Consider the following 25,561-nt stretch of genomic DNA (forward strand, 5'->3'; position numbering starts at 1 on the left):
GAAATAGATGGAAATGGGGCGTCACATGGGAGGCAAACTGGCTATATGATGTGCGCCAGGCAAGCCAGATGTTGCCCTCCTCCAAGCCTAAAGTGTGTGTATAACACCACAGGTGGTGGGAAAGAGTGGGAGAGAAAGGGACAAGAGAAGGATTGAGTTTGAAACAACGACAAACAGGAAGCTAAGATCTTATAACACAATGCACTCTGAGTTTCCTGCAGGAATTGACAGATAAGGGACAATACTTTGTTTTCAAGTCTTATTTTCAGCCAAGAATTTTTCTCAACACTCAAAAACCATCATTTAGAATGAGTGTTCCACCATAAATCTTGAAATTATCTACAAGTTATTCATTTATCAATCCAAAATAAACATCACACTATATAAAATAAACATTTTAAGATGTAGAATGTATATTCAAGATAAAGTGTAGAGACAAATTCTTTTTATAAGACGCAGCTTGAGTTTATTTGTCCTTGCAGTCGATATAAAAAATGGTATATATTTCATTTATTTTTAAATAAGGCTTCTACTTTCATCTACATATGACTAAATTTGTTTAAATCCTAATTGCATCAACATATAATTTAATTTATCTGCTGAAACTCTTGTCAATTTGTCTTGTGGACTTCATGGATACACATTAATAATGTCCCTCAATTTGAATTTCATCATTAAAATATATTTTAGAATACCAAAAAAATGTGCCCACTTTATTTTTCCTGTAAAAATAAAAAGGTTAGTTACCCATCTTGAGTATTGATTCATTTTTTATTTATAGGGTTTCTTAAAAAAACGTTTTTTGACATTATTAGAAGCTTTACTTTACCTTTAAACTGCAGTCTTTCAATTCATACAGTAGATTTCACTGCATTTTATTGTATATACTAGTACTGCTCTGTTGTTTACTGTACATACAGAACATGACTGTCCAAATCAAAGCAACACTCCCCTCTGTCATCCAAATGTCACATTGCATTGCATTACACCTAAAATTGAGCAATCCACCCAAAATTCCTTCTTCTAATTATTCAACGGATTGCATGCACAATTATTTCTTCTGTTTATTATATGATAATTTAATGGGGTAACCACATAGAAACACGTGTACCCCAATTACAATGAAATCTGAGGCCCTCTAGAAATTCTGCAAGTGGGCGTGGCTTTGCAAATGATCAGCAAAAGGAATTTGACAGGGACTGTTGGCCATCACTGATCTGATTGGTTGCTTTTGTTTTTTTGAAATTCTCCCATTTTGGGGGGGCTTCACAAGGAAGAAACCTTTTGTTAATTACAGTTTGACCATGCTGTGTGGACTCACTAGTAGTGAGGGATGGATGACCATGATGTAGTAAGTTAAAGGCATGTGAAATATACAAACAAAATGTCACAACATCTTCTTCAGAGGCAAGAAAAGCCTTTCTGGCCTAAGGAAGAATTGAGTTGCCTCCTGGTTGGTGATGGAGCTGTAGGGAAGACCAGTATGATCATCAGCTATATTTTCAATGGATATAACAGCAGCTACAGCCAGACGGCTTTCGATGTCTTTACTGGTAGGAGATGATTTTTTTTTAAAATCACGGATAATTATTGATATTTCCGGATTATTCATGCACAGGTTTGGTTTATGTGAATGGAGCACCAACACGTCTTAAGCTGATAGATACTGCAGGACAGGTAAACACTCAGGTTTCCTGTTGGATGTCTTGGAAAAAATGATGGAAAAATGTGTGTTTATATTTGTCAACAGGAGGAGTTCGGCCATCTTCGCTCTCTATGTTACGCACATGTGGACGTCTTCATCCTGTGTTTTAGTCTTATTAATCCTGTGTCTTTTCATAACATTGTTTCCAAGTGGGTTCCACAGATCCGTGGCCAGAACCCCACCACTCCTATCGTCCTGGTGGGTACCCAGTCTGACCTATGCCACAATGCCGATGTCCTCGTTCATCTGGACCAGAGGCTTAAAAGACCGGTCGCATCGGGACAGGCCAAAAGGCTGGCGCGGAAGATTCGAGCTCACGATTACATGGAATGTTCGGCTTTGACCCAGCACCACCTCAAAGATGTGTTTGACTGTGCCATCTTTGCTGCTATGAAACACAAACGTGATGCTGCAACAAACAAAAAGAAGACTTTGGGTAAATGCTATAAGACTTTTTTTGATTGTGCAAGAAGGAGAATCTTCAAATTGCTGTGAAGAACTTTGCTTTTCTCTTCTGTGATTTATTTCCCACTACTTTTCTACATTTTGTATGTCAGTTGATTTTTTCTGTGTGGTCATTTCTGTTTTTTTATTTGTGTTTGTGTGTAAGTAATTGCACTATGGAGCAACAAAGGTTTGGTTCAAGCTGTGCCTTTTTTTCCTCTTGCTCACATTAAAATTTTAAATCAAGAGATGGGCTCACGGTTCATGAAGAAATTGGAGGGAAAGCAGCACACAACAAGTGTTATTTAGGACAAATGGTCACCTGCTGACACTTTGAAGTGCTAGTTAGCAAGACAAAGGGCATTTAAAGCAATCTTCTGTTGAAAAGATGAGGCTGAGGCATGTCATACTATAACCCCTACCCTCTTACACTGGGCATTCAATTTGGAATCCTTTCATTTATACTTTAATGCATTGTTTACCATAGGATTGTTTTTTTTTTAATTTAATGAGGGGATGCATGCCAGAGCCAAAACATTGCAATCCTTAATGTCCTCAATTAAGATTATTGATACATTTTTTAAAATCTAACTTTAAAAAGTACTGTACTGTAGACATTTTTAATGTGGTTCAGAATATTCCCTTAACTAGATGATAAAAAATAGCCACATGTGCCCCCTGCCACTCTATTATAGGCTTGCAGAAAGAAAAAGAAAATTAATACCTATCAGTAAAACATGTTTGCAACTACATTTAACCATTATTCAGTGAATTACAATATATAAATCTAACACTATGTTGATAAGGGATTTTTTTTATCTTTAAACTTCAAAAATAAAAAGCAAATGTAGTGGTTGCACATCTGCAAGTAAAAGCTTAAAAATGATCACTATTACATTTTACCGTTCTAGAACTACATTTCCCAAACCGCAATACTGACCCGCCCCCCTCTGACCCCGTGACTGAAAATAATCTGATCAGCTGATCTGACCTGCAGACGAAATAACGTAACGGGAGAAATCTTTTAGGGAGGGGACTCAAGAACAAAAACAATGACACGGCCCGGACGGATTAACAAAACAGGTTGATTTTTTAAAGATTTATAACCCGAGATCGTAATGATTCCCCTCTCCGTTTGTTAGTGTCCGCGGTTCCGCGAGCTTTTTGCCATCAACCCACTGCAGTTTTGTTAATGTTTTTATTCTAACTGTATGTCTCATTTTTGTCTACATACTGCTGTGCGGATCCCTTTTTTTCAATAACAACGGCGTCATTTTAAACAAAGCCTCAACAAGTTGGATCGTCTGTTTTTTTAGGCATCTCTAACTCGGATGCCACATAATATTTGTTGTGCTAGCCGGTGAGCTATTTTTATAAAGGGCAGCCTTCTAGCTAGCTTGTTGTGGTTAGCATTATTTGCACATTGATGTTGATGATTCGCAAGTATATTTTTGCAGATCGCTAACCTCTTAATACGTGCATTATACTATATCATTTTTCTTATTGGATGTACCGTAATGTGCATGCATTTTGTTTCCTTCTAAGTTGCATGTCCATAAGGGGAGTCAGCTGTGTTCTTTGTTGTCTCAATATTAGGAAATTGTAAGACTTTTGCTGAATGCCAACACAAGAACTAGTTTTATTTGCTTAAAAAGCACGCAGGAGACAAAAACGTGTTTACAAATAAAGCAACAATCTAGTTAGGATGCAGCTAATTTAAGTTGATTCAATTTTTGAGTGTATTTATTTGGCCAGTATTATCATAGGCTTTACAATTGAAGTACTACTGGAATTCGAAGGTGCTACAATTTAAGCTTTCCAATAGGCAATCAGCTGTATATTTAAGGTAACAGAAACGATGAGTGGGCATGGCTCATCATCTTCAGAAAAGGGAGTCAATTCTAGTCTAACATGTCAAGAGAGTTACGCCTGTGGTGGCTCAGATGAAGCCACCTTTGAGTGCATAGATTGTAGGACTTTGCAGTGTGTCCGTTGTGATCTTGAACTTCACAGTCAGGGTCACCTCCAGAACCACCACCGCCTACAAATAAGCCCGGGCCACATCCCTTACTGTGATAGCTGCAAAGGGGGAGACAGTGGCAAAAGCCACAGGTCGGTGGTCCGTTGCCAGAACTGCAAAGTGAACTTGTGCCAAGAGTGTCAAAAGCGCACTCACGGAGGAGGAAACAAGAAGAAACATCACCTATCATTGTATCTTCAGCAACCGAAACAAGTCGAACTCAAGTCTGTCCAAGCTTCTGTTCAGCCTGCCGTCCAAATCGCCGATGATAAAAAGTCCAAGAGGGCAAAACTACAGGAAACAGTGCACAGTTTCCTCCTTGTTGATGAGAATGAGGAAATGCAGGTAAGCTTTCCCGAAGCCTCACATCCGAGAAGTTAAGAAACTTATTAGTTGTATGTATTTGAATATTTTCAGATAAAAGATGATGCTGCATTTATCAAGGAACTGAACTGCAACGCTGGCCAGCTCCTGAAAGTGGTGTCCATCTTTGGGAATACCGGCGAGGGGAAATCTCACACCCTCAACCACACCTTCTTCTTAGGCAGGGAAGTTTTCAAAACTTCCCCAACACAGGAGTCCTGCACTGTCGGTGTGTGGGCAGCCTTTGACCCCTTCCATAATGTGGTGGTCATTGATACAGAGGGTTTGCTAGGGAACAGTTCCAAGCAGGGCCAAAGGACTCGTCTTTTGCTCAAGGTGCTCGCCATCTCGGACCTCATTATCTATCGCACCCATGCAGACCGTCTCCACGACGACCTTTTCAAATTTCTTGGGGATGCCTCGGAAGCCTACTTGAAGCATTTTACCAAGGAACTGAAAGCCACTACGGCTCGTTGCGGTCTGGATGTTCCTCTCTCCACTTTGGGTCCTGCTGTGGTCATCTTCCATGAAACTGTCCACACTAAGCTTCTTGGGACAGGTAGGAATTTTGCTACCTTGGTGTGGCATGTACACCTTTTTCCCCCTGTACTGATGTTTTTTCTCTTTCATGTTCAAAAAAACATGAAATACTTACATAAGTACTGTACTTGAATCATGGAGCAAAGGTTCACCTTCATGATTTATGGCCTCTCGTGGCAATTGGTGAAAAACTGCTAATGTACCATTGTCCAACTGTGAAGTAACATTCCAAAACTGCTTGTTTAGATATAAGGAACAATGAGTCCATAGATATTGTGAGCTTACTTATGTGCATTACTTGTGCTTATATTGTCCTTTTGAAATGGTGAATTAGGTTAAAAAAATTCCCACAGTTTAACAACAGCTGGTACATCCATGTGTGGTGTTGCAAAGTTTGTGCTCAAACATAAAAATGTGTTGTTGAGACTTGACAGGAACAGTCATGCATTTTTCTACTTGTGCCAAATATGATTATGTGAGCATCACATTTGTGTTGTTCAACTAGCTCACTTTTAGCATATTTATATACAATCTTCAATCCTGTTTTTCTTTTTTTTTCTAGATAAATCCCAAGAATCGGTAGACCGGCTGCTGTTGGAGCGTTTTAAAAAGGTTTCCCGTTTCCCAGAAGCGTTCAGTTCTGTTCAGTACTGGGGCACGCAAACTCTCGCCCCGCCCACCGACTTTGGCGGCCTGCAGAATAAACTGGAGCAGCTTCTGGACAACAACGCTACACGATCTCCACGTACTCCTGCGGTCATCTTTAAAGCCCTGCTTGTGAGACTGCATAAAAGATATTATAACGCTGAACTTCTCGTGTTTAAGACATCCTTTAGAAATGTCTGTTTGATTTCCTTATAGGCACTAAGCGAGCGCTTTAGTGGGGAAATAGGAGACGAGCTGGTTGCCACCAGTTGCTTCTTTCCCGATGAGTACTTCACTTGTTCAAGCTTGTGCCTCAGTTGTGGGTCAGTGTCTACTAAATTTTAGCCTCATTGAGAAACCTGTTCTTTGTATTGTGAAAGACTCTGATCCACTGATTTCTCCTCAGATCTGGTTGCAAGAACAGTATGAACCATCTTGGAGAAGGTGTCTGCCACGAGGCAAAGCATCGTTGCCGCTATTCTCTCCAGCTTGATAATCGCATTTACACCTGTAAGGTAAGTGCACTCATTTTTTTGCTCCTCATATTCACTCTATTTAAAATGTGTGTACAAAAGTACATTCTGGACCCCAAAAAGGCTTACCAAGCTATTTTCACAAATTGTATAAATGCATAATTATGAAAATGTTACACAAATACAACCTAGAAAGGACATACCATATTTTTGGTATGAAAAAAACTTCATTACATGAATCTATCTATTGAAAAACGTTATTTTAAAGTATGCCAGCAAGTCAAGACAAAATATAAAACATATTTGTTGTCTCACTTCAGGCTTGCTACGAAGGAGGCAAAGAAGTGATTGTCATCCCAAAAACCTCAGCTTCCTCAGACTCTCCTTGGATGGGCCTGGCCAAATACGCCTGGTCTGGGTGAGTAGAGAAGGACGTCATCTGCAGGGTCCCTGAAACCTAAAAGCTGTTTTTTTTTACATGCATTAAACAGTGGATCATTTGTTCCACTCTTATGTCACAAATCGCATTTCTAACCAATTAATAATGCCTTTTTTTAAATTCATATTCAGGTATGTTATAGAATGCCCCAACTGTGGCGTGGTCTATCGCAGTCGCCAGTATTGGTACGGGAACCAGGACCCAGTGGATACGATAGTCCGCACTGAGATCCAGCATGTATGGCCGGGGGTAAGAGGAACAAGTTGATTGTTTTTTTAATTTTTTTTTACTGAGTTACTCAAAACGTGTCCTTCACTCTCATTGAGGTTACTTGTTAATTAGTTGCCTTTTTTTTTTACCCATCTAAAAATAAAAAAAATAAACGCTACCATTTAACTGAGGCAGTGGGCAGTGACAATAAGGAGCAGTAATTGTCTTTTTTGTTTGGATTAGTACATGGCACATTAAAACCACAAGTGTGGTTATAAAGTTAAAACTCAGATAGCTGCATGAGCTACATAAATTCCCTTGCTGTAGGGAAGTGAAAAAATATATGAATAAATTAAAAAGGCAAAAAAAGAGTTTTTTACCATTCATTAAATCATCCATGTAATCAATAAAATAGCATAAAGCATCTGCAAATTAAAAAAAATATCGCCACAGTGGTCATAAACTGACCATTTAGGTTTATTTAACTGTGATATACACAAACATTAGTGTGGAACTATCAGTTGAACCATCATCATTTGTATTATTAATAAATGGGAAGTGTACAAAAAGAACAAGCTGCTATTTTGTTTTCATTGTACTAACGGAAAAGTAACATTCCTGCATCAACCAATGAACAGGCAGCAGCATCGCATTTCTCACATTCCTCTTACATAAGTATTTGCACATCCTTTTGAGCACCAATAGCTACTATTTCAGGGATAAGATGTTTGACTCTATCTTACAATGCAGACAAAAGTACCACTAATAATAATAATTGAATGTCTGTGTTGTTCAGTCGGAAGGTTTCTTAAAGGACAATAGCAATGCAGCACAGCGTCTTTTGGACGGCGTGAACTTGGTGGCCCAGTCTGTGTCGGAGCTCAGTGTCAAGCCTGCCAAAGCGGTCACCTCCTGGCTGACGGACCAGATTGCCCCCACCTACTGGAAACCCAACTCCCTTATCTTGGTGAGTGACCCAAAGTAGCCCCGCCTCCTGCCACATGACACTAGCAGCTATCAGTCAACACTCCATGTCCTAAGGGATGTTTACGTGCTGTTCCTTGCCTGTTGCACAATTCTCATGTGCTCTCACAAGATAAAACGTGGACATTATGACTCCGACCACGTAAGCACATAATTCTCAGTCAATAACAGTGGCTTGTTTTTTTCTCTCTCTCCCATAAGCTGTGTCATAAGTGTCAAGCCGTTTTCTTGGAGAACGACACCAAGCATCATTGCCGTGCCTGCGGCGAAGGCTTCTGCGACGGCTGCTCTTCTAAAGCCGCCCCGGTTCCTGAACGTGGCTGGGGTCTCGGCCCTGTTAGAGTGTGTGATGTATGCTTTGAGCAGAGAGCCTCACATGCAGGTATAGCTGTACTTTCATTAAGTGTCATGTATCACCACCCGCACTTCAACGAATCACCTTGACAATATCGTATGAATGTTGTATTCATGCAGCGCTTGAGGAAGAGGAGGAAGGAGGAAACCTTGCCAGGAAGGTCGGCGAGGCAGTGACCAACACTATAGGGGTTGTAGTCACCGCTATTGACATCCCACTTGGTGAGTGTTGCCCAAAGCAAAGTGAGCATTGTTGCATAACACTAAGTCACTCTGTTAAAGGAATGTACTATTGCCCTCTGGTGGTACAGGTGGATCATCCTAGCAGTAAAATAGTGGGATCCTCTTTCAGATGCATTGCTTATCTATAGTATTACCAGCCTTCAAATGCACACCCATAAGAAATGTAGTATTTTTTTTTACATCTGATGTGTAATTAATTTTCAAAATGTCAACACTTTTACTATCAGATTGATCCCTAATGTCATTCTCTGACACATTGTATCATATCTTGCAAAAATTTATGGTGGCTTGTGGCATTAGCACTCAAGTTCTGCTATTTAACCTTCAACTCTGTCATTTATTGGACAGTCCTATTGTAATCGAGGGATGCAGCAGATGCTCAATTGCTCCGTTTATTTCATTTCAAGGGCTTTTTAAAGGACCCGTTTGAAACGTGTGTTATACATAATTTAAATGTCATTGACAGTGATCGTTAGAACTGCACATTCAACTATTTTTTTATGGAGTGTTGTGTATTGGACACTTTATTTTTTTTCTGCCAGAAAAAATCCTTTAGCAATAAATAATATAAAATTGCAGATGGACTTTACACTTAACAGCCATCTTATTATAAATAAAATGCATCATATAAAATATAAACTAAATAGTTTCCATTGACAGCAATAGAAATCTGACAACGCGACTAGACTCATGATAAATTCTTCGATTCACAGCAGAAGGATGAAAAGAGCCTCATGATCTGAGGCGTATCATCGCAGTAGTGCTGAAAGTGTTAAAAAAAACCCTATTAGGAGTTGTTTGATGTAGCTTTTGCTTTGGAATATTGGTATTTCATCATCTAACATAAGAAGCGCATTGGTAATGGTCGTTTAAAAAGACCACTCCATTGGAGCCCACTCCTGTATATCATTTTACTTTTCAATTTGGACCATTTAAGAGGATACAAGTAACCATCCAAAGGTGGTTTTATACATCCACTTAGGCTCAGGGGCAGAAACTTTGATGTACTTTAGAGTGTTTTGCTTGGGTGTAGTGTAGACCTTAAAAAAACAAGTCTTTTTTTTTTAAATAATCGGTTGGATTTTGTCTGGTAGATGAGGATTACAAATGAGAACTGGAAAAAAGTCATGTATTTTAGTGTGACATGCTGCATTTGATATTGTGCCATTGTACTAAGAGTGAGCCAGCTGTCACAGATGCTACAGTGGATGTGTGAAAAAAAGCCATCACCATATGGAGATGATGCACTCAGGCTGATTTCATAAACAAACAGTATGTAATGATAATGTATGATCGAGACTACAAAGACAAGGGAAAAAACGGAAAGATTTATTATCATAGTGATAGCATAGTTTACGCAGAATTTTATTTACTCTTTTACGGGGATTCAAATGCTTTCTGCATTTGTTTAATTGAATGCAAAGCGATTATTCTGTAATCCATATGGCAACAGGTGGCTCTGCAGGTAATTTTACCTTCTGTCGTTTAATATTTGGCCATATAAAGATTTATATTTGTGTGAAATATTTTATTTAAAATGCAACAGGGAGGAAAAAAATGGAATTACTTCCCAAGTCACACTCAATCATCTTTTAAAATACTCCAATGTGCTGTGACAAAGTAGTTGCGAATCAGTGCACTAGGCCACCGTGCTGCCTGCAGTAAAGCAAATATTCAGTTATGCGCATTTGTTGGTTGAGTTGACTTGTTTTTAAAACTGCTTGGGGGTCTGCTTGAACTGCTTTCGCTCTCACTTGGATTTCCTCCCCCAGTTTCTTGCGTCAATATCAATATTCTGTGCTTTTTTTTTTCTTGAAGGCCTGGTGAAAGACGCAGCCCGTCCGGCTTACTGGGTACCCGACCAGGATATTCTCTCTTGCCGAATCTGCCAATGCGAATTCACTGCCAAGCTATCCAAGCACCACTGCCGCGCCTGTGGCCAAGGAGTCTGCGACGAATGCTCCCCGGAGCGTCGGGCTGTGCCGTCGAGGGGTTGGGACCACCCCGTGCGTGTGTGCAGCAGCTGCAACCAAAAACCTGGGGAACTTTAACAGAGGCAATCTTCCTTTGCTCAGATTACTATGACAGAACCGTTGGTTTCATGTCATATTTCTGCTTCTCCAGCGGTTCGGTCTTGTACCTGTGGAGAGGAAGTGCTTTAGCTATACTGTGTAAAGGACACTTAGCAAATTTTGGTAAGGAGAAACGATCATGTGGCCTTTGCAGAGCAGCCCGAATCTGTGAGTTACTTGACTGAGAGTGTTATCTGCATTTCCACTCTTCATTATTCATAGTGTATATTAGACTCTTGTTGAAACATGTCCTCAGTTGTATGTTCAATATGGCTGATAAGATATTTTTTTACTATGAGAAAATATGGGAAAAAAGTATAATTTAAAGTATACTCGCTAGTTGAGCATTAGATTCCATCAATTCTTATATTAAGGAGTATTGTTTCTTTTCGTGGATGTAAAATTGATTTTTTTTTTCATATTAATTGCCTGCATGTTCTGTTGCAACTTTAGGTTTTTATTTTATTTTTGCACTAAGCCATTTTTCAGCTGTTATAGGCTGTTTCTACTCCCCATGAAAAAAAAAAAGTCCAATTTTTGGATATATATTCCGTGCCAAATCATTCAGGTCACTATGTGGTGGTATATTTATTTTCTAACCCAGTCAGTTATGGATGTATTATACTGCTAGCAGCTTGAAAAATGTATTTGTTTGAGAAATGATTGAAAAAAAATACTCGAATCACTGTTATGCATGACAGTAAGTGACAGCCTTAAGGCTTTTAACATCCTTTTAATGGTTGTTCTCTCAAAAACTCTTCTCTTTTACCTGACTGTGTAGTACTTCAAATTATCCCATTCTTATTTTGATTTTTAACATTTTAATCATTGATGGCTGCTTATTTTCTGCTTTTTTGAGTATTTTCTTTTGCTTGGATTTCTTGTCCCAGCTTTAATTCACATTTTTTTTCTGTTTAGCTTTCATTGGAAAATATAAATATTGCCTTTTCCCTTCCATTTTCACCCTTTTCACAGTGCTATAAACATTTTAATACAATAGTGATTATCGCTTGAACCATATGAAGTGACAGTGTCATGTACTTGTTTAAAATGTATGTTTTCCATCACTACATATGTTGTCATTGCATAATGAATGATGCCATGAAAGATCAATACTTAAAAAAAAGGCCTTTAATATAATTGCAAGGGAATAAAATAATCTGCTATGAATAGATATTAAAGGATAAAGAAAATATAAAACATTGCCTCCTAAATTCTCTGGTCTAGGAATACTTCATGTGTGACTAAATATAGATATGACAAAATGTTGTATCACCTACTTGATATGACATTGCACAGGATAGAATAGGAATTATACATTTCACATTACTGCAGTTCATTGAAAATGTGCAATCTGTTGCTTTACATCTGTGTTTAATGCACGTGTTTATGGATGCAACTATTTGGCAAAGATAAAAAAAAGTGTCAACATGAACTGGGAATTGCCTTTGTGTGTCTGATGTGTGTTTTTGTCTGTTTGCATTGCTCTACTTTTGCTCATACTGCCACTGTAGCTTCACATAAAGTGAGGCAAAGCATTCCCTTCAAGCTTATTGATGATGTCCCTAAATTAATAATTAGTGGGATGAATAATTCAACACAAGGTTCTTGTTTTCTGACGTGTTTCTGCAATGCACAAGCGAATTTTCCTGGTTAATCAAGTTGCGATTCGCTCGCAAAATATCTCCGTTTTCAGTGAGTCGTGTAAAATGTATAGTGAAGGGAAAACCCTTTAAAATTATTTTGACAGTTTAGCCCAACGAGCCACGCCCCGTCCGCACATTCCACACGTTTATTGGACGACGAATTCTGCTCCAACTCTGATTGGTCCGCCTCCATAGGTTTCCCTCAGAACTGCAAGACGCCGATATTGCGTTACATTGTGGCAAAATGGCGGCTGTCATTCAGAATCCACTAAAAGCGTAAGTCATTCAAATGTTTTTTGGACTAATTGCGATGGATCATTTTGAAACTAACTCGTTCGGTTAATATGTATGTTCGTGCATACGAGTTCCGATCGCGATCGCTCGGCTGCTAACGCTGTCTAATTTCATGTTGCTTTACTTCTTGCATGGCAAAGTAGCCACTGTATATAGTTGTTTTATTTCCACAAGAATTTAAGGCGTCATCTACAAACGTGACATGAGTTTAGATCTTCGTAGAATGATCCGATCATTGCCTATATATTTTATTTTCACCAAGCAAAGTGTCGACACGGTCACTCTCCGCCGCTTTCAGACAAATCGAAAGGCGATTTCCTCCCCTTAAACTCGGTTGCTTTTTTCTTAAGCCACACGGCGGAATAACAAGTGACATTCCGAGAGTGCTTTCTACTTTTGCGATTTGTCGACATGTCAACTTTGGCTCGTCGGAGCGCAGACGTGGTCAAGAACCGGCGAGGGAGGAGGAGGAGGAGAAGGAGGAGGAGGAGGAGGAGGAGGAGGAGGAGGCGGCATTTTGTGTTTGCATGCTTGCAGGCTAAAATCGACCCAAGTGCCAACACAGACACTGAGGTAGAAAAAAAACAAAAAACCTGCACAATTCTGCAAAAGAACTACACGTGCAATCATACCCATGGTTATTCCTCCAATGCTTCATCATTCCACCTTATTACCCTTTGTTAGCGTGCATGGGCAATTGCCTAAATGGTTGATTTCCACAGTCCTCATCATCATTATGGTCCTCTTGCAACTAAAACAGGCGTGATCTACTGTACCTTTAAGTGGAAGTGTGTGTGTGAGAGATTATCCTGGTCCGGTCCAGGATCCTGGGCCCATCTGTCAGAGAGATGCTCCAACAGGGAGGAAGTGTTGGGCACAAGCAGGAGAACCATCTGCTTCTTCTTCAGAAAAAAAGCTGTCTCTTTTGCTCTTTCCTTCCTAGCTGAAAGAATGGTGGTCCTCACCACACCTCACCAATTTACCATTGTTGCCAGTGCATATTTCCTTCTTCCCCCCTACCAGTGCATTTCCACTGTTTTTGTGATTGGGAATCAAAAATTCTTGCTACACAACATATGGGATGGATGTTGAGTCTGCCAATTTACACATGCAACTATGAAGGGAGATGATCCAAAAGCAGTAATTCAACATATCATTTATGGATTAGTGCAAACAGCCTGTGGTCCTGTAATGTCTCTAATGGTTTTCTAGGCATGTATAGTTGTGTTCTGTGGGTAGCGTTAACAATGACAACCCCCACTTTACCTTTATTCCTATCGCGCAGAAAATCTCAGTTTAGTGGCCTGTGCATTCATCACTAGTTGTGCAATCCGCTCCATTTTGTTGGCAGCTGAACAGTTCAGAGCAGCACTTGATGGTAAGAGTTCAACAAAATCCTGTTAATACCTTCTATTTCCATAACATTTGTAGTTTCTCATAGCAAATCAGTCTTGTTTTGAAGCATAAACCTCACATTGTATCAAGTTTTAAGGTGTTAACACCATCATAATTGTAAATAAAAATTACTTATAATGAACGTAAAATATAATATTAGAAAAACACTTTTTCATGCAAGTGAAATGTCTCACTAGTTTTTATGTTAGTAAATTCTAGAAAATTCCATAAAAATAACAAAAAACTTAAGTTTTAGCTTAAAAGAGATGATAAAATATTATTAGATTGTAAAAAGGTAAATATTTAGATTTTTTTTAAATAAAGTGTTTTCACACTGAATTTTAACTTTTTTTTATTATTATTATGACATATACCCCGTATCAAGTTGGTATTTTAAAGTAATATTTTCTCGTCTTGCTATGGTACAACAAAGCGAAAGTAAAGCCTTATTTTAATCAGCCATTTTAAACTTTTTGTTTCCGACTTCATTTCACACTTTAGTCCGATTTTATAATTGGTAGTGCTTGATGCAAATTGGATGTTGCTCCAGCGGACCAGTGCGATCTTTTTCTTTATTAAGCCTATTCACTTCAGGGAAATGGTTTAAAATTGAGCTGGTGCAAAGACTTTGCCACGTGTGATGTATTAGTATTTAGTGGCTGACAATAATTGATTAAATAACTTTTTGAATATGCAACTTAGTAATTTCTTTGGCTAAAATGACATCTTATTGGGAAGAGATGACATTATAGTGACTTCACCCTGTGTAACCTGTCAATCAGTTAAGCAATGAATAGAAAGACAGTTGTAGTATATATATATATATATATATATCTATTTAACCTAGCTGAATAATATCACTTGTGTTCTTCTATTTGGAGTTTTCTTAACTGTAAAATCAATATTTGCAGTTAACAGTTTTAATTGGAGCTGTTCCTCTTTATTGGAAGCTGATTGTTTTGCTGAGCTACTTTTATGGTGCTTTTAAAGAGGAGCTCTATCATTCAAGACGGACTTGACATTCAAGATTATGAATGGAGAATAATCAACTGGTTATGCAGTAGTATAAAAATATTTTCTTTGCTTGTGATGCATAAATTACCCACATTTGAATAAATCCATGTTGAAAAGAGAGTAATGGATGGTTCGTTACATTTTCATAGCAATTTTAGATTTGATTGTTTACTATTTAAAACTATTTACTATTTACTTTATTTCCTATTTAAAACCGTTGCAATAGAAAATGTCCTTATTTTTTTGGAATATACTGTGTTAATATTAATTGGGAATATAGGGAGAACAAATGCAAAAATTGAGCTACCAAAAAAATTATAAATTGATGTTATACTAGTTTTGGGGGGAATTTATACACTGCCATGTAATAGTGAATACAAAATATAGCTAGAAATCACAAGAATAGAAATAATGTTTCCCCTCATTTCCATTTTCCAGTTTTCTTGGTCCCCCCCCAAACTTTTGATCAATTGTGTATTTTGTACTCTTGTAGGTGAATGCATTACATCAGTGTCATTTTCTGGCATTTTTTTTTTTAAACATTTGTCACGTAATGAACAATCAACTGTTATTTTGCATGTTTACACCAGCAGTCACATGACACTTGCGTGAGTTGCAGTTGTGCACTTTAGTGTTTTAGTATTTTTTTTCCTTATTCAATAATGAAATCAAATTAAGGAACTATATACTCTTAACATATCTCCTTTGAATAAGTCAGCTCTTCTGCAGTAGTACTTTGTTGTAGTAATTTATGATTGCATTTTTTTTTCATGTGGCTGTGAGAGCTGCAACTTCCTGAGAATGAGCGATACACCTTTGCAACTAAAGTAAATGAGAAATTGTGACTTGTTGTCGCTTGGGTCTTGCTGAGTAGCGTTCATGCTAAAATGCAAGTGACTTACAAAATGAGCACTGACACATTGTCACATTATGGGTGCAACCATGTAACGGCAATGGACCATTGATAGCTGAGGCCCAGCGTTGGCTACAAGATTCTCTTTTGTTCCATTTCATGCACACGCTAACTGCATTATTAGATGGTTGTTTAGCACACGGCACAGGCCAAGTGAAAGGTTCATTCAACCATACTAATTTGTGACTTTGTTTTGGCACTGTCTACTGTATGGAAGTGTGACAAAACATAATTTGGCTGTGACAGAACCACTTCATTTGGTGGAAAAATGAAAGGTAAATCCCATGCAGCAGTGGAAACTCTTAGGATAAAGCAAATACCAGGCAAAGTTGGACTTTATACTTAAAGTTTTTATAAGTGCTCCTTCAATGCAGCAATTGTTGCTATTCCATAATGATGTTATTTTCAAATTCACTTCTTTAATGCATAACCCTATGAAGAAACACCTTTATCTAGATAGAAAATGATCTGTTTAGGATATAAAATGTTGTCTATATTGGTCGTCATAAAAACAAGACTACAAAAATAAATGTTCAAAGAGAACATTCAGTTTTTTTCTGTTTTAAAGCCCTTTAAAAAACCGAAGTCAGTTTCAAAGTCGACTACAAAACACATGTCGTTTAACCCCAAGCTTTCAGTCCCAAATATTATATATTTATGACTTAAAGGGAAAAAGTTATCACTCCAATCTGTTGGCCAGAAAGATTTCCCACTTTATGGGTTGGGCACTTTTCTCCGAGTAAACTGGATCGACCTATAGACTTCTAACCACATATTTATTGTCTCAACACGATTGACAGCCCACTCTTGCCCAAAAGCATAGTCACTGAGCCTGATTAGTATCCGATGTTCAACTCAAGTGGTCTCAAGAGCTCTGCTTCCATGTGGCATGCCCTTTGAGTGCGCCTTCCAAGCTGAGTCCACTTCAGGGACCGTTTACAGCTGGTCTGCGCTTTTGTAAGCCGATATGTCATGTCGCGTTCCATCAGTAACTTGTGCTGATGTCGAGGAATGGCAGTGAAGGGCAAAGCCTGGAGTTTGATGTGCATTTGAAGGGGAACAAAATACATTGCACGGTTTCGATGCTCATTTGGATTTTTTTCAATTGACTGTGCAATATCAACACTCAATTAATGGTTTCTTGTTTTGTTTTTCAAGTTCCAAGATTTATTTTGTCATATATTTTCACCTATTGCTAGCAACAACAAAAAAACATATACACTATAATAATTGCTACATCATTTTTATTATAAAACGTGAAATTAAAAATACATACACTGAGAATACTATACAAACTGAGACTACCTCACCCTAAATATAAATTTTGACGCGAGGCAAAATGTCTGGATCATTTGTCGTCAAATTGTGGCAGACTTTGTAATATTGCCAAATAGGGCAACAGTGGTCAAAGATTCAATGTCATATCGTAATGTTATGAAATTGGCAATTTACACCCCAATTATAGGCTAATAATAAAAGACATGCCAAATCATGTAGATCCAGATTTAGTCAAATAGTGTTTTTCCCCCCCCAGCTTGTCATCTTGGAATCTTAGTGTACCTGTGACTTGTTCCCAATAGCCTCACACACTGCGCCTTTGTCCAAATGGCAGTGTGGAAAAAGGCTTTTGTGCGGGCAGCATTCCTGACACGACTGTTCATCTGCTGCACATTGTCTCGTCAGTAGCGAGGGTTGAAGGCAGAGAAAGGGGGGGTGAGAGCAGGACAAGCGAGGCTTCCGCCTCCCCAGGTCCACTTAACGATGCCAGACTCGACTCGCCGCCATCGGCTCATTACTTTGCCTTCAAAATGGCTGTCGTCCTACTGTTGTAATTGAAAACACGTGGAGGCAGCTCATTACGGCGAGAGGATGCCATGTTGCAACTAGGACGACTGGTGGCCACGATTTGACCCGTCAGCCTCACCCGCTAGAAAACTGAGGATAGAAATGGGACCTAGAATACCTTCTCTGGAGCCCCCAGCGTTTACCCTCCGTCTTTGACATAGTTAAATTCGAACCTGTCCTTGTGCGTGCTTCTCGGCCGAGATTAATTAAGTAGGCTAATTACCATAGCAGGCATGTGGCAGAGATTGAGGGTTTGACTGTGAAATATCCTTCGCCATCCCACTCTGAATATTAACACGGAAACACTGAGGGACAGCTAAAGTCTCAGTGGTGCTCAGGAAAGTGGAACTAAGTCTGAGAGTCTTAACTGCTCTCTTGTCACAGCAAACACTTAATATGAGCCAGATGGGAAACGAGCCAATAACACGCATGATAAATGGTCACTTTTGTACGACAGAAGCTCTCTACCAATGTGTAATCAGCAGGGCAATTGAAACAATTTGTCATTTTTATGCTTGTCATTGGCTATTATCCTTTCAGCGGCATGATTTTTTTTCTTTTGAAATTGAAAATGCGTACTTGCAGCTTATGTGGTACACTCAAGATCAGTCTTGAGGATATTTCAAGACCACATTTCATTCCAGATTTGTGACTAACCTCTACTTCCCAACAGGTTGGGTGACCAATTCTACAAGGATGCCATTGAGCAGTGCCGCAGCTACAATGCCCGTCTTTGCGCTGAGCGGAGTGTACGTCTGCCGTTCCTCGACTCCCAAACTGGCGTGGCCCAGAACAACTGCTATATCTGGATGGAACGCCATCACCGCAGCCCAGGTATCGCAAAACGCACACTTCAAAAAATTCCAGAAATGATAATTGTGTTTCTACAAATGTCCAATGGTTAAACAGGGATGGCGGCCGGCCAGATGTATACGTATCCGGCTCGTTGCTGGCGGAAAAAGAGACGGCTTCACCCCAACAATGACCCCAACCTTGGCATTTTTGGACTCAAACTTGGTAAGTACGCTGCCTGGCAAGATGTAATATCTCTCTATCTCATCAGTGGGTTTTAACCAGCATCTATAACAATATCACTCCAATGACACTTTGTATTGGAATGTTTGTACAGCAAATAAAGATGCTAGTAATTTCCCCCCCACAAAGTGTGGCCATATTTACCCAGTTAGGGAACTTGTTTTGTCAAGCAAACACCTAATTAGATTTACCGTAGCTGATAGCAACGCATACGGGAGCGTATAATTTAATAACATATGTTATGGAATAATGATAGGCCTTTTCCTTGGTGTCTCTTGAGATTTCACGTTAAGATTCACCCACCAGTTAATTCGGCCTGTTTTTTTTTTAAACCCGTTTTAATCTCCTCGTGTGTCTTGCAAGCTGTTTCTTAGTTCAATTAAGTTGTGTTGTCCAAGGCTTGCAAACCCACTGGGATGTTTCACTAACATAAATGTTTAATTTGAAACCTAACTGTTTCATTTATATTTCCACTGTAGAACACCTTACCTCTGGTAAATCACAACTTGCGATTTAAAAGTGTTTTGATAATTGAGGCACAAAGAGGGGGGAATTTTGTTCGGCAACGTGCTTGTAACATAGACAAATTTAAATGAACTTGGATTACAATGCAGACGCACTCAAAAATACATTTAATTTACCCTTACACTAAACTTAATTCTAATTTTGTTTTAAATTTTGATAGCTTTCTTCTGGCTCTATTTGCCCCGCCTTCACCCTGACTTTCAGATGCAACCTATCGAGGGTTGTTTGCTGTTGTATTCCTTTCAAAATATTCCAAAAATTATGCACACCAATGCCCTCACAATAGGAAAACGCACGACCACAAGCCAACGAGTAGTAGTATATACTCCTCATATTAGTGATTGATCCGCCATTCGCACTGTCTAATGGGAAAAAAAGAATACCTTATTGATCTATTGCAAAGGTATGCGTACACATTTCAAAAGGAATTTGGAAAATAGGACTAGCCACATAGCTGCTGCTAAAGCAACGGGCGGCAGCTTGGACTCCAAACAGCCTTCAAACAGTGACATAGTTGCCAACAGCTTTTCCAGATTGGTAACCTGCCCATTTGAGCTATTTTCAAAGATGGGAGAGAGAAGTATTTGGCGGGTTGTTAAATATGAGTTACTTTTGATAAAATTGCCCAGTTTATGGTTTGAGCCATTGTAATTAGTTTTAGCCATCACATTTTTGGCGACGCCTTGAAGACCAGATTTGTTGCTTGTCTACTGCAGAATTGTAGCTCTTTTGTACTAAAGTGGCATTTTTTTTCTCTCACAAACACACCAACCTTTCTTCAAATATCCTTTATAATGTTCTTTCTGTTGATCATTCCTTTTATTTTTCCTTCTGTCTGCTCTCTAAATCTCTAATCTATAAATATTGTGTAGTGTTTCTTCATACATTCATGGATTGAGACAGGAAAAAAATCCACTTTTCAGAGTAGTGTAAAGCTATATTATGATTATATTTTTCAGAGAATGCCTTACAAGGACGGCTATAATGTAAAAAGTAGTATTATTACAGTAACTCAACAGTGATAAGGTCCACAGACTAAAAGGATGCACTATTTACGTCGTGTTCAAGTTGTGCTTAGACTTGTCCATTTCATAAGTGAAAAAATCCAACTGGAGAGATAGCAACTGAACAGGCCTTTGTTTCCCAAACACATCTGATTGTTGCCTTTTGTTTTCCTCTGAGACCATCCCTCCTCCCCTCCGCCCCCCCCCCCCCCCCCCCCCCCAGCCTTCTGCCGACAACGGCGCGCTGTGTCAGGGACGGCGCGCTGTGTCAGGGAGAGCCCAGCGGAGGCGACACTCGCGCATTGATTGAACTTGTCATTAAGATTTCTTAGCACGTTCTGCATCTGGCCAGAGGTGGATTAGCACAAGGCAAAGTTGTGCTAAGGCGAGCGAGCTTGCTGTCGCGCTGATGGTGTGCTAGTGACTTGGGCTGCATGCACAATCAGCTCCGTGCTGCAGGCTGCTGCCGGCTCTATTTTTAGCCAACTGGCTCCCATGGGTTAGCGGAGAAGGAGGGAGGGAGGGGAGGGTGGTGGGCCCCCGTCTCGTCTCGTCGCGGAGAGTTGAAAGTCAGACACAATGGTGAGGGGCTGCAGAGGAGTTATGTGTTTGTTCCTCACCTATGCAGCCCTCCGATGCTCGTGCTGCAGAATGCATGTGCTTGAAGTTGGTCCTCTTCCCAAAAATACCTCAAGATTTTTTTCCCCACATCCCCTTATTGAAGAGACTTTTTAAGTATGAGGTATTGGGTCTCCAAGCTTTTTATTCATTCTCCACTTGCTTCCTCCTACACAATTTCTTTTGTTGGAGGCGAGATCTGCATGATGTGCTCCGCGTCCGAGCAATGCACCTCCAGGGTGCTTAAGCCAGTGCAATAAGAAAATGGTGCAGCGTTATTGACGCCGCCTTTCCTCTGAAGAAAGACTGACTTGAAAGTGGTGCTTGCGACAGATTTTTTGTTGTTGCAGGGGAACAAAACTCACACAATAGCAAACAGATGCTTGAGCAATTTACTACTTGCTTTTTTTTTTTTAAAGTGAAGCACAGATAAAAGCGAAGATAAACATCACACACATGCTTATTGAAAGCTCACTTGCAGTGTACAACAATGCCAGACTTGAGTGGTATGAAAGTGTGCAAATTAAGCTTTGTGATTTGTAGTTTGAGTTGTACATCACGCCATTTTTTTCTCCCCCTCCCCTGCAGACAATGGCATCATGTCCAAGGACACGGTGCCCACCCAGAGCACAACTTTAGAAGCTCTGCTGCGTGGCGAAAGTCTAGACAAGAGAAATTCCCGGAACGATGAGGAGAGTTTGCTCGAGATACAGGTGCCTTCAGTCATAATAATCTGGTGTGGTCTGCTGTAACAGCTTTACAAACATAATTTACACTAAACCACATTGGCAGCTCTATTTCATTTGTTCCAATCCATTCACAGCAAATAAGAAAAACTAAATTGGGCTGTGTTTGGAAAATAATTGCTATTGGACATTTTAAATATGAAAATTGAGACTAGTTTTGTTTTATTTCAATCCAAATGTAAGACAGATTTCAATATTTCAATTTTAAATCTGTGTCTAAAACTATAAACCCTCATGTCAGAGAGTTCTGGAGGCAGACGCAGCAGAAGATGCTTTCAATGATGATGACGATTACGAGGTGGACACTCCCAAAAGGAGACACCGGGGTAAAGGAAGGGTAAGCTATTACATTACAAGTAGAGACTATTTTAAATATTTAGATTACATTAGCATGTCTGCCTGCCTCTGCTCATATGTTCAAGGTTTTTATTTGACCTTGATGAGTGGTTTTGTTTGTTTTTAGGGTCGGGGTTCAGGACGCAGAAAGGCAGATCTGGATGATGACAAGCCATATGTCTGTGACAGTAAGTTGATGTTTAGAGCCGGATTACATCCTAAATATTTCTGTCTGATACTCTCAACTCAATATTACTTCTATAGGATGTCTTGTATTTGAGATGAACACAGAAAACCTCACACACTATTATCAATTGAAGTACCAACACCAATCAGTGAGGAGCATCTAGACTACATCCTGATTGGCTGTTGTTCTATTACATATACTAGCAGCTTGGCTCCATATACAATTGGAAGAAAGTGTATCAAGTCTTTGAAATTCTTTGAAAAATAAATAAAAACATTTACAGATTACTGCTGCTCCTTTTTAAAGAACATTTACTCGATTTTAACATTAAAAAGTACACTTTTATTCCTATTCATATCTTTGCTTAAAACTATGAACCCTCAAATTATTTTTCCTTTTCTTTTCCAGACAGATACAAGCAAAGGAATAATTCCAAATCATCAACCTCAGGTAACATGAGTGAACTACTAAGATGTATTTTTCAATGTAAAATGTGTGTACAACGACAACGTGTGTTTTGTGTGTTACAGTCTATGCGAAACGCTATAGGAGCCGTACGGGACTAAGCTATCACTATACCAATTCCCACTTGGCAGAGGAGGACAGATCTGGGGAGAAGAGTTCTGTGCCTTCCAGGTCTCCATCTGTGCAGCCCACTGATAGACACAAACGTAAGTGTACTGTAATTTCCACTCTCTTTAGAACACACCTGACTTTCAGCTGCAGGACAGTCAGTCAGGGTCCCGTAACCCACCAGGGTCGTAGGGGCACCGTGATGAAGATTCTTGAACCATTTGTCTCCATTTCTCTCGGTCGTGGACGACTAATTGCGTTGCGTTGAGGCCATATCCCGCTGCAGGTGTTTCCATCTCAATAGGGGATATTTACAGAGAGAGACATTACACAGAAATATTTGATTAATTAAAATAAGCGTTATTAACATGCCAATTTTCATTGTCTTCATTCATATGGAGTGGCCTGTAAGGAGAACCAGTTACCATGTGTTCTCTTAGGCAATATGAATCCATAAAAACACAACAAAAATAAAATAAAATAAAAAAACAGGTCACAACCATTATACAGAAGAAAAAAATAATAACTTGACTCCTAAGTTTGCAAGCAGACAAAGTCCTCATAGTATTTCTTTACATACTTTCCCTTTAAATCTGTCTAACCCACCAAGCAACCATTAAACTGTTCTTGTCTAATGGCGTCAAGCACCATATGGAGCTTTCTTCGGTTCTTTTGAGTGCTGAAAAATCCAAAAAACACATTCTATATTTATCTTTACATAATGTTGTGTTCACATATTTTCTGTTTTTCCACAAGGAACTAATAAGGGGTAGTGTTAATGACAGTCACTACCTAAATATCTGCTGATAGTTTTTTGTTTATGTAAACACTTTTTTCAACAAGTGTTTACATTTTTATCAGGTCCAAAGGCTCCAATCGGGAATAGGATTCCAACCAAATGTCAGAACACCAAGGAGAAGAAGCCCTGCACAATCTGTCAATGCACAAGTGAGCTGGAGCATTTTTAAATGTTTCTTCTTTTTTGGTTTTATCATGATTTCACACAATAAGAATATGCATTATTTTCCTCGACGGTTAGCTTATTTAACTTCCCTTTCTACCTTTTGGACTCACTATCCTCCATTTTGTCCCACGAGCCAGCTGATGGTGGCGAGGAGAAAGAGGAAGGCGGTGGTGGCGGCGGCCACGTAGGTGGTGCCGAGGAGCTTTTTGCCACCACGTCTGAAAGTGATGCTTCCACCTTTCACGGCTTTGAGGACGACGAGTTGGAAGAGTCTGTCGCTAACGGCAACGGATATACCAGCCGTCACAGATAGACGTGAGCTATTGGGCTCTTAAAAAATGGAAAAAAGAAAAAAAAAAAAACTAAAAACAACACAAACATCTGGATTCATCTCTAGCAAAATCTGCTGCTTTTTTTTTTTTAAACTTTTTTTGCAGAAAGCACAATTTGATCGCTTCCGGACAAGAAAAGGTTGCATTTTATCTACTGGACATTAATTTATGAACATTTATTTATAAATATATCTATGAATTAAGTCAAATAATGACTTGGAAAACTGAAGTCCCCCCTTTGGAGCAGAAGGAGAATAATATTGTGTGAACAAATAACAGAAAACAAACACACTGGATCAATCATGACATTGAACAAAATATTGCTTTTATTGCTTGGAAGTTTTTGAACAACATTTAGTTGCATCGTTACGAAGGATTTGGATATGAGCCTGTCGTGCTCCCACTTGGATTATATTCATTTTCAAAACATGAAGAACCTAATGATTGGCCTATGGCCACCTATTGGCAACGTCGGAAGATTAGCTTGGTCAGTGAAAGGTAAGCAGGTGCAATGGCAACAATTAAATTGTTACAAAGCCATAACTCAGTGGCGGTCCATGCATTTCCTAGTGACGCCTTCAGCTGTCGGAATCACTCCAACACTCAAAAACTATTTTATGGCTGTGACACAAAAAACTCAATAATAACCTCATACAATTGAATTACTATTTCGGAAGATTGTCATATTTTACTGACCAAAATCCATCCTCCTTCTTTTCATGTCATTTTCCCTTAAATGGAGGAAACTGTGTACTCAAAAGTTTTCAAAAATTACAAGGTAAAGAACTTTTCCCACTTGAAGGTACAATAAAGTACTAAGTATGAGCTGGGAGTGAAAAGAGACAAAACACCAAATACTACTGACTAATCTTGGAGAGTGGTGGCCCAGTGGATAAGTCATCAGTTTTCCACTTCTTTGGTCTTGGGTTCAAATCCAAGTGCCTGCAAAGAGTTTTCCAATATTATTCAGGTAAATGAAAGAGATGAGAGTATAAGTACTACTGCTTTCTCTCACAGGGTGGTGGCCCAGTGGTTAAGTCACCAGTCTGCTGCCCCTGAGGTGCTGGGTTCAAATCCCAGTGCATGCAAACATTTTCCCAATATTATTCAGGTAAATGAAGGAAGTAAAAGCACAAGTACTACTACTTTCCCTCACAGGGTGGTGGCCCAGTGGTTAAGTCATCAGTCTGCCACCTCTGAGGTCCTGGGTTCAAATCCCAGTGCAGGCAAAGATTTTCCCAATATTATTCAGTTAAAAGAATAAGTTCTAATGCCTAAGTGTTTAAGTGTATAAGTATTCAGTGGTGGATGAAAGATTTTGTCAAAAAAATGACTAAGTGTTTCACCCCATTTCCTTGGATAAAACGTTTCAACACCTATGTATAAGTGGGGCACGAGTTGGTGTAGTGGGTTGCACACCCGCCTTTGAACCGAGAGAACGTGAGTTCGCTTCCCGGTGTCGGCGGTTCACTGACCAAGCAAGCGGTCGAGGGTCGGCCGAAGGCCGACCCGAGAACGCCTTTCGCACATACAGGTCCATCAAGTGTCTTCCGAACTGCCGAAGGCAGTTCGGAATATAACCTTTTGCTGAAAAGTATGACAAAGTGTTTAATATAAATTAAAAAGTTATTTCTTTTTTTTT

The 25,561-nt window shown here is 39.3% G+C and overlaps 3 protein-coding genes across 4 annotated transcripts; all 3 read left to right on the forward strand.

Annotated features, from left to right (window-relative positions):
- Positions 1 to 1,246: 1,246 nt before the first annotated feature.
- Positions 1,247 to 2,354, forward strand: LOC144206468 (rho-related GTP-binding protein RhoV-like). Its single transcript, XM_077731470.1, has 3 exons — positions 1,247 to 1,553; positions 1,619 to 1,677; positions 1,751 to 2,354. Exons 1-3 carry the CDS (start codon positions 1,385 to 1,387, stop codon positions 2,198 to 2,200), a joined length of 678 nt encoding a protein of 225 aa, XP_077587596.1. The 5' UTR covers positions 1,247 to 1,384; the 3' UTR covers positions 2,201 to 2,354.
- Positions 2,355 to 3,136: 782 nt separating this feature from the next.
- On the forward strand, positions 3,137 to 11,339 carry LOC144206624 (zinc finger FYVE domain-containing protein 1-like). The gene is made up of 11 exons (XM_077731686.1): positions 3,137 to 4,514; positions 4,587 to 5,091; positions 5,635 to 5,849; positions 5,934 to 6,040; positions 6,124 to 6,232; positions 6,511 to 6,608; positions 6,761 to 6,878; positions 7,636 to 7,806; positions 8,025 to 8,205; positions 8,298 to 8,399; positions 10,239 to 11,339. Exons 1-11 carry the CDS (start codon positions 4,008 to 4,010, stop codon positions 10,469 to 10,471), a joined length of 2,346 nt encoding a protein of 781 aa, XP_077587812.1. The 5' UTR covers positions 3,137 to 4,007; the 3' UTR covers positions 10,472 to 11,339.
- A 930-nt stretch (positions 11,340 to 12,269) lies between these two features.
- LOC144206106 (zinc finger protein DPF3-like) lies at positions 12,270 to 24,819 on the forward strand. 2 transcript variants are annotated; one of them, XM_077730849.1, is made up of 10 exons: positions 12,270 to 12,414; positions 18,273 to 18,433; positions 18,509 to 18,616; positions 21,370 to 21,494; positions 21,769 to 21,864; positions 21,991 to 22,051; positions 22,459 to 22,500; positions 22,581 to 22,721; positions 23,485 to 23,571; positions 23,725 to 24,819. In XM_077730849.1, exons 1-10 carry the CDS (start codon positions 12,383 to 12,385, stop codon positions 23,898 to 23,900), a joined length of 1,029 nt encoding a protein of 342 aa, XP_077586975.1. In that variant the 5' UTR covers positions 12,270 to 12,382; the 3' UTR covers positions 23,901 to 24,819. The 2 variants fall into 2 exon arrangements, with proteins under 2 accessions (XP_077586975.1, XP_077586976.1); XM_077730850.1 differs by having other exon boundaries at positions 23,721 to 23,956.
- The last annotated feature ends 742 nt before the right edge of the window (positions 24,820 to 25,561 follow it).

Source organism: Stigmatopora nigra, chromosome 13 (genome assembly GCF_051989575.1).
Source record: "Stigmatopora nigra isolate UIUO_SnigA chromosome 13, RoL_Snig_1.1, whole genome shotgun sequence".
Lineage (NCBI taxonomy): Eukaryota > Metazoa > Chordata > Actinopteri > Syngnathiformes > Syngnathidae > Stigmatopora > Stigmatopora nigra.

Bases quoted from the DNA above. Each gene is read 5' to 3' on its own strand.
- LOC144206624 (XM_077731686.1), top strand. From the start codon at position 4,008: ATGAGTGGGCATGGCTCATCATCTTCAGAAAAGGGAGTCAATTCTAGT. The intron at 6,609-6,760 runs GTGAGTAGAGAA...ATTCATATTCAG, and splicing joins GCCAAATACGCCTGGTCTGG to GTATGTTATAGAATGCCCCA. The intron at 7,807-8,024 runs GTGAGTGACCCA...CTCTCCCATAAG, and splicing joins AACCCAACTCCCTTATCTTG to CTGTGTCATAAGTGTCAAGC.
- LOC144206106 (XM_077730849.1), top strand. From the start codon at position 12,383: ATGGCGGCTGTCATTCAGAATCCACTAAAAGC. The intron at 18,434-18,508 runs GTATCGCAAAAC...ATGGTTAAACAG, and splicing joins ACGCCATCACCGCAGCCCAG to GGATGGCGGCCGGCCAGATG. The intron at 18,617-21,369 runs GTAAGTACGCTG...CCTCCCCTGCAG, and splicing joins CATTTTTGGACTCAAACTTG to ACAATGGCATCATGTCCAAG.
- LOC144206468 (XM_077731470.1), top strand. From the start codon at position 1,385: ATGTCACAACATCTTCTTCAGAGGCAAGAAAAGCCTTTCTGGCCTAAG. The intron at 1,554-1,618 runs GTAGGAGATGAT...ATTCATGCACAG, and splicing joins GGCTTTCGATGTCTTTACTG to GTTTGGTTTATGTGAATGGA. The intron at 1,678-1,750 runs GTAAACACTCAG...ATTTGTCAACAG, and splicing joins TGATAGATACTGCAGGACAG to GAGGAGTTCGGCCATCTTCG.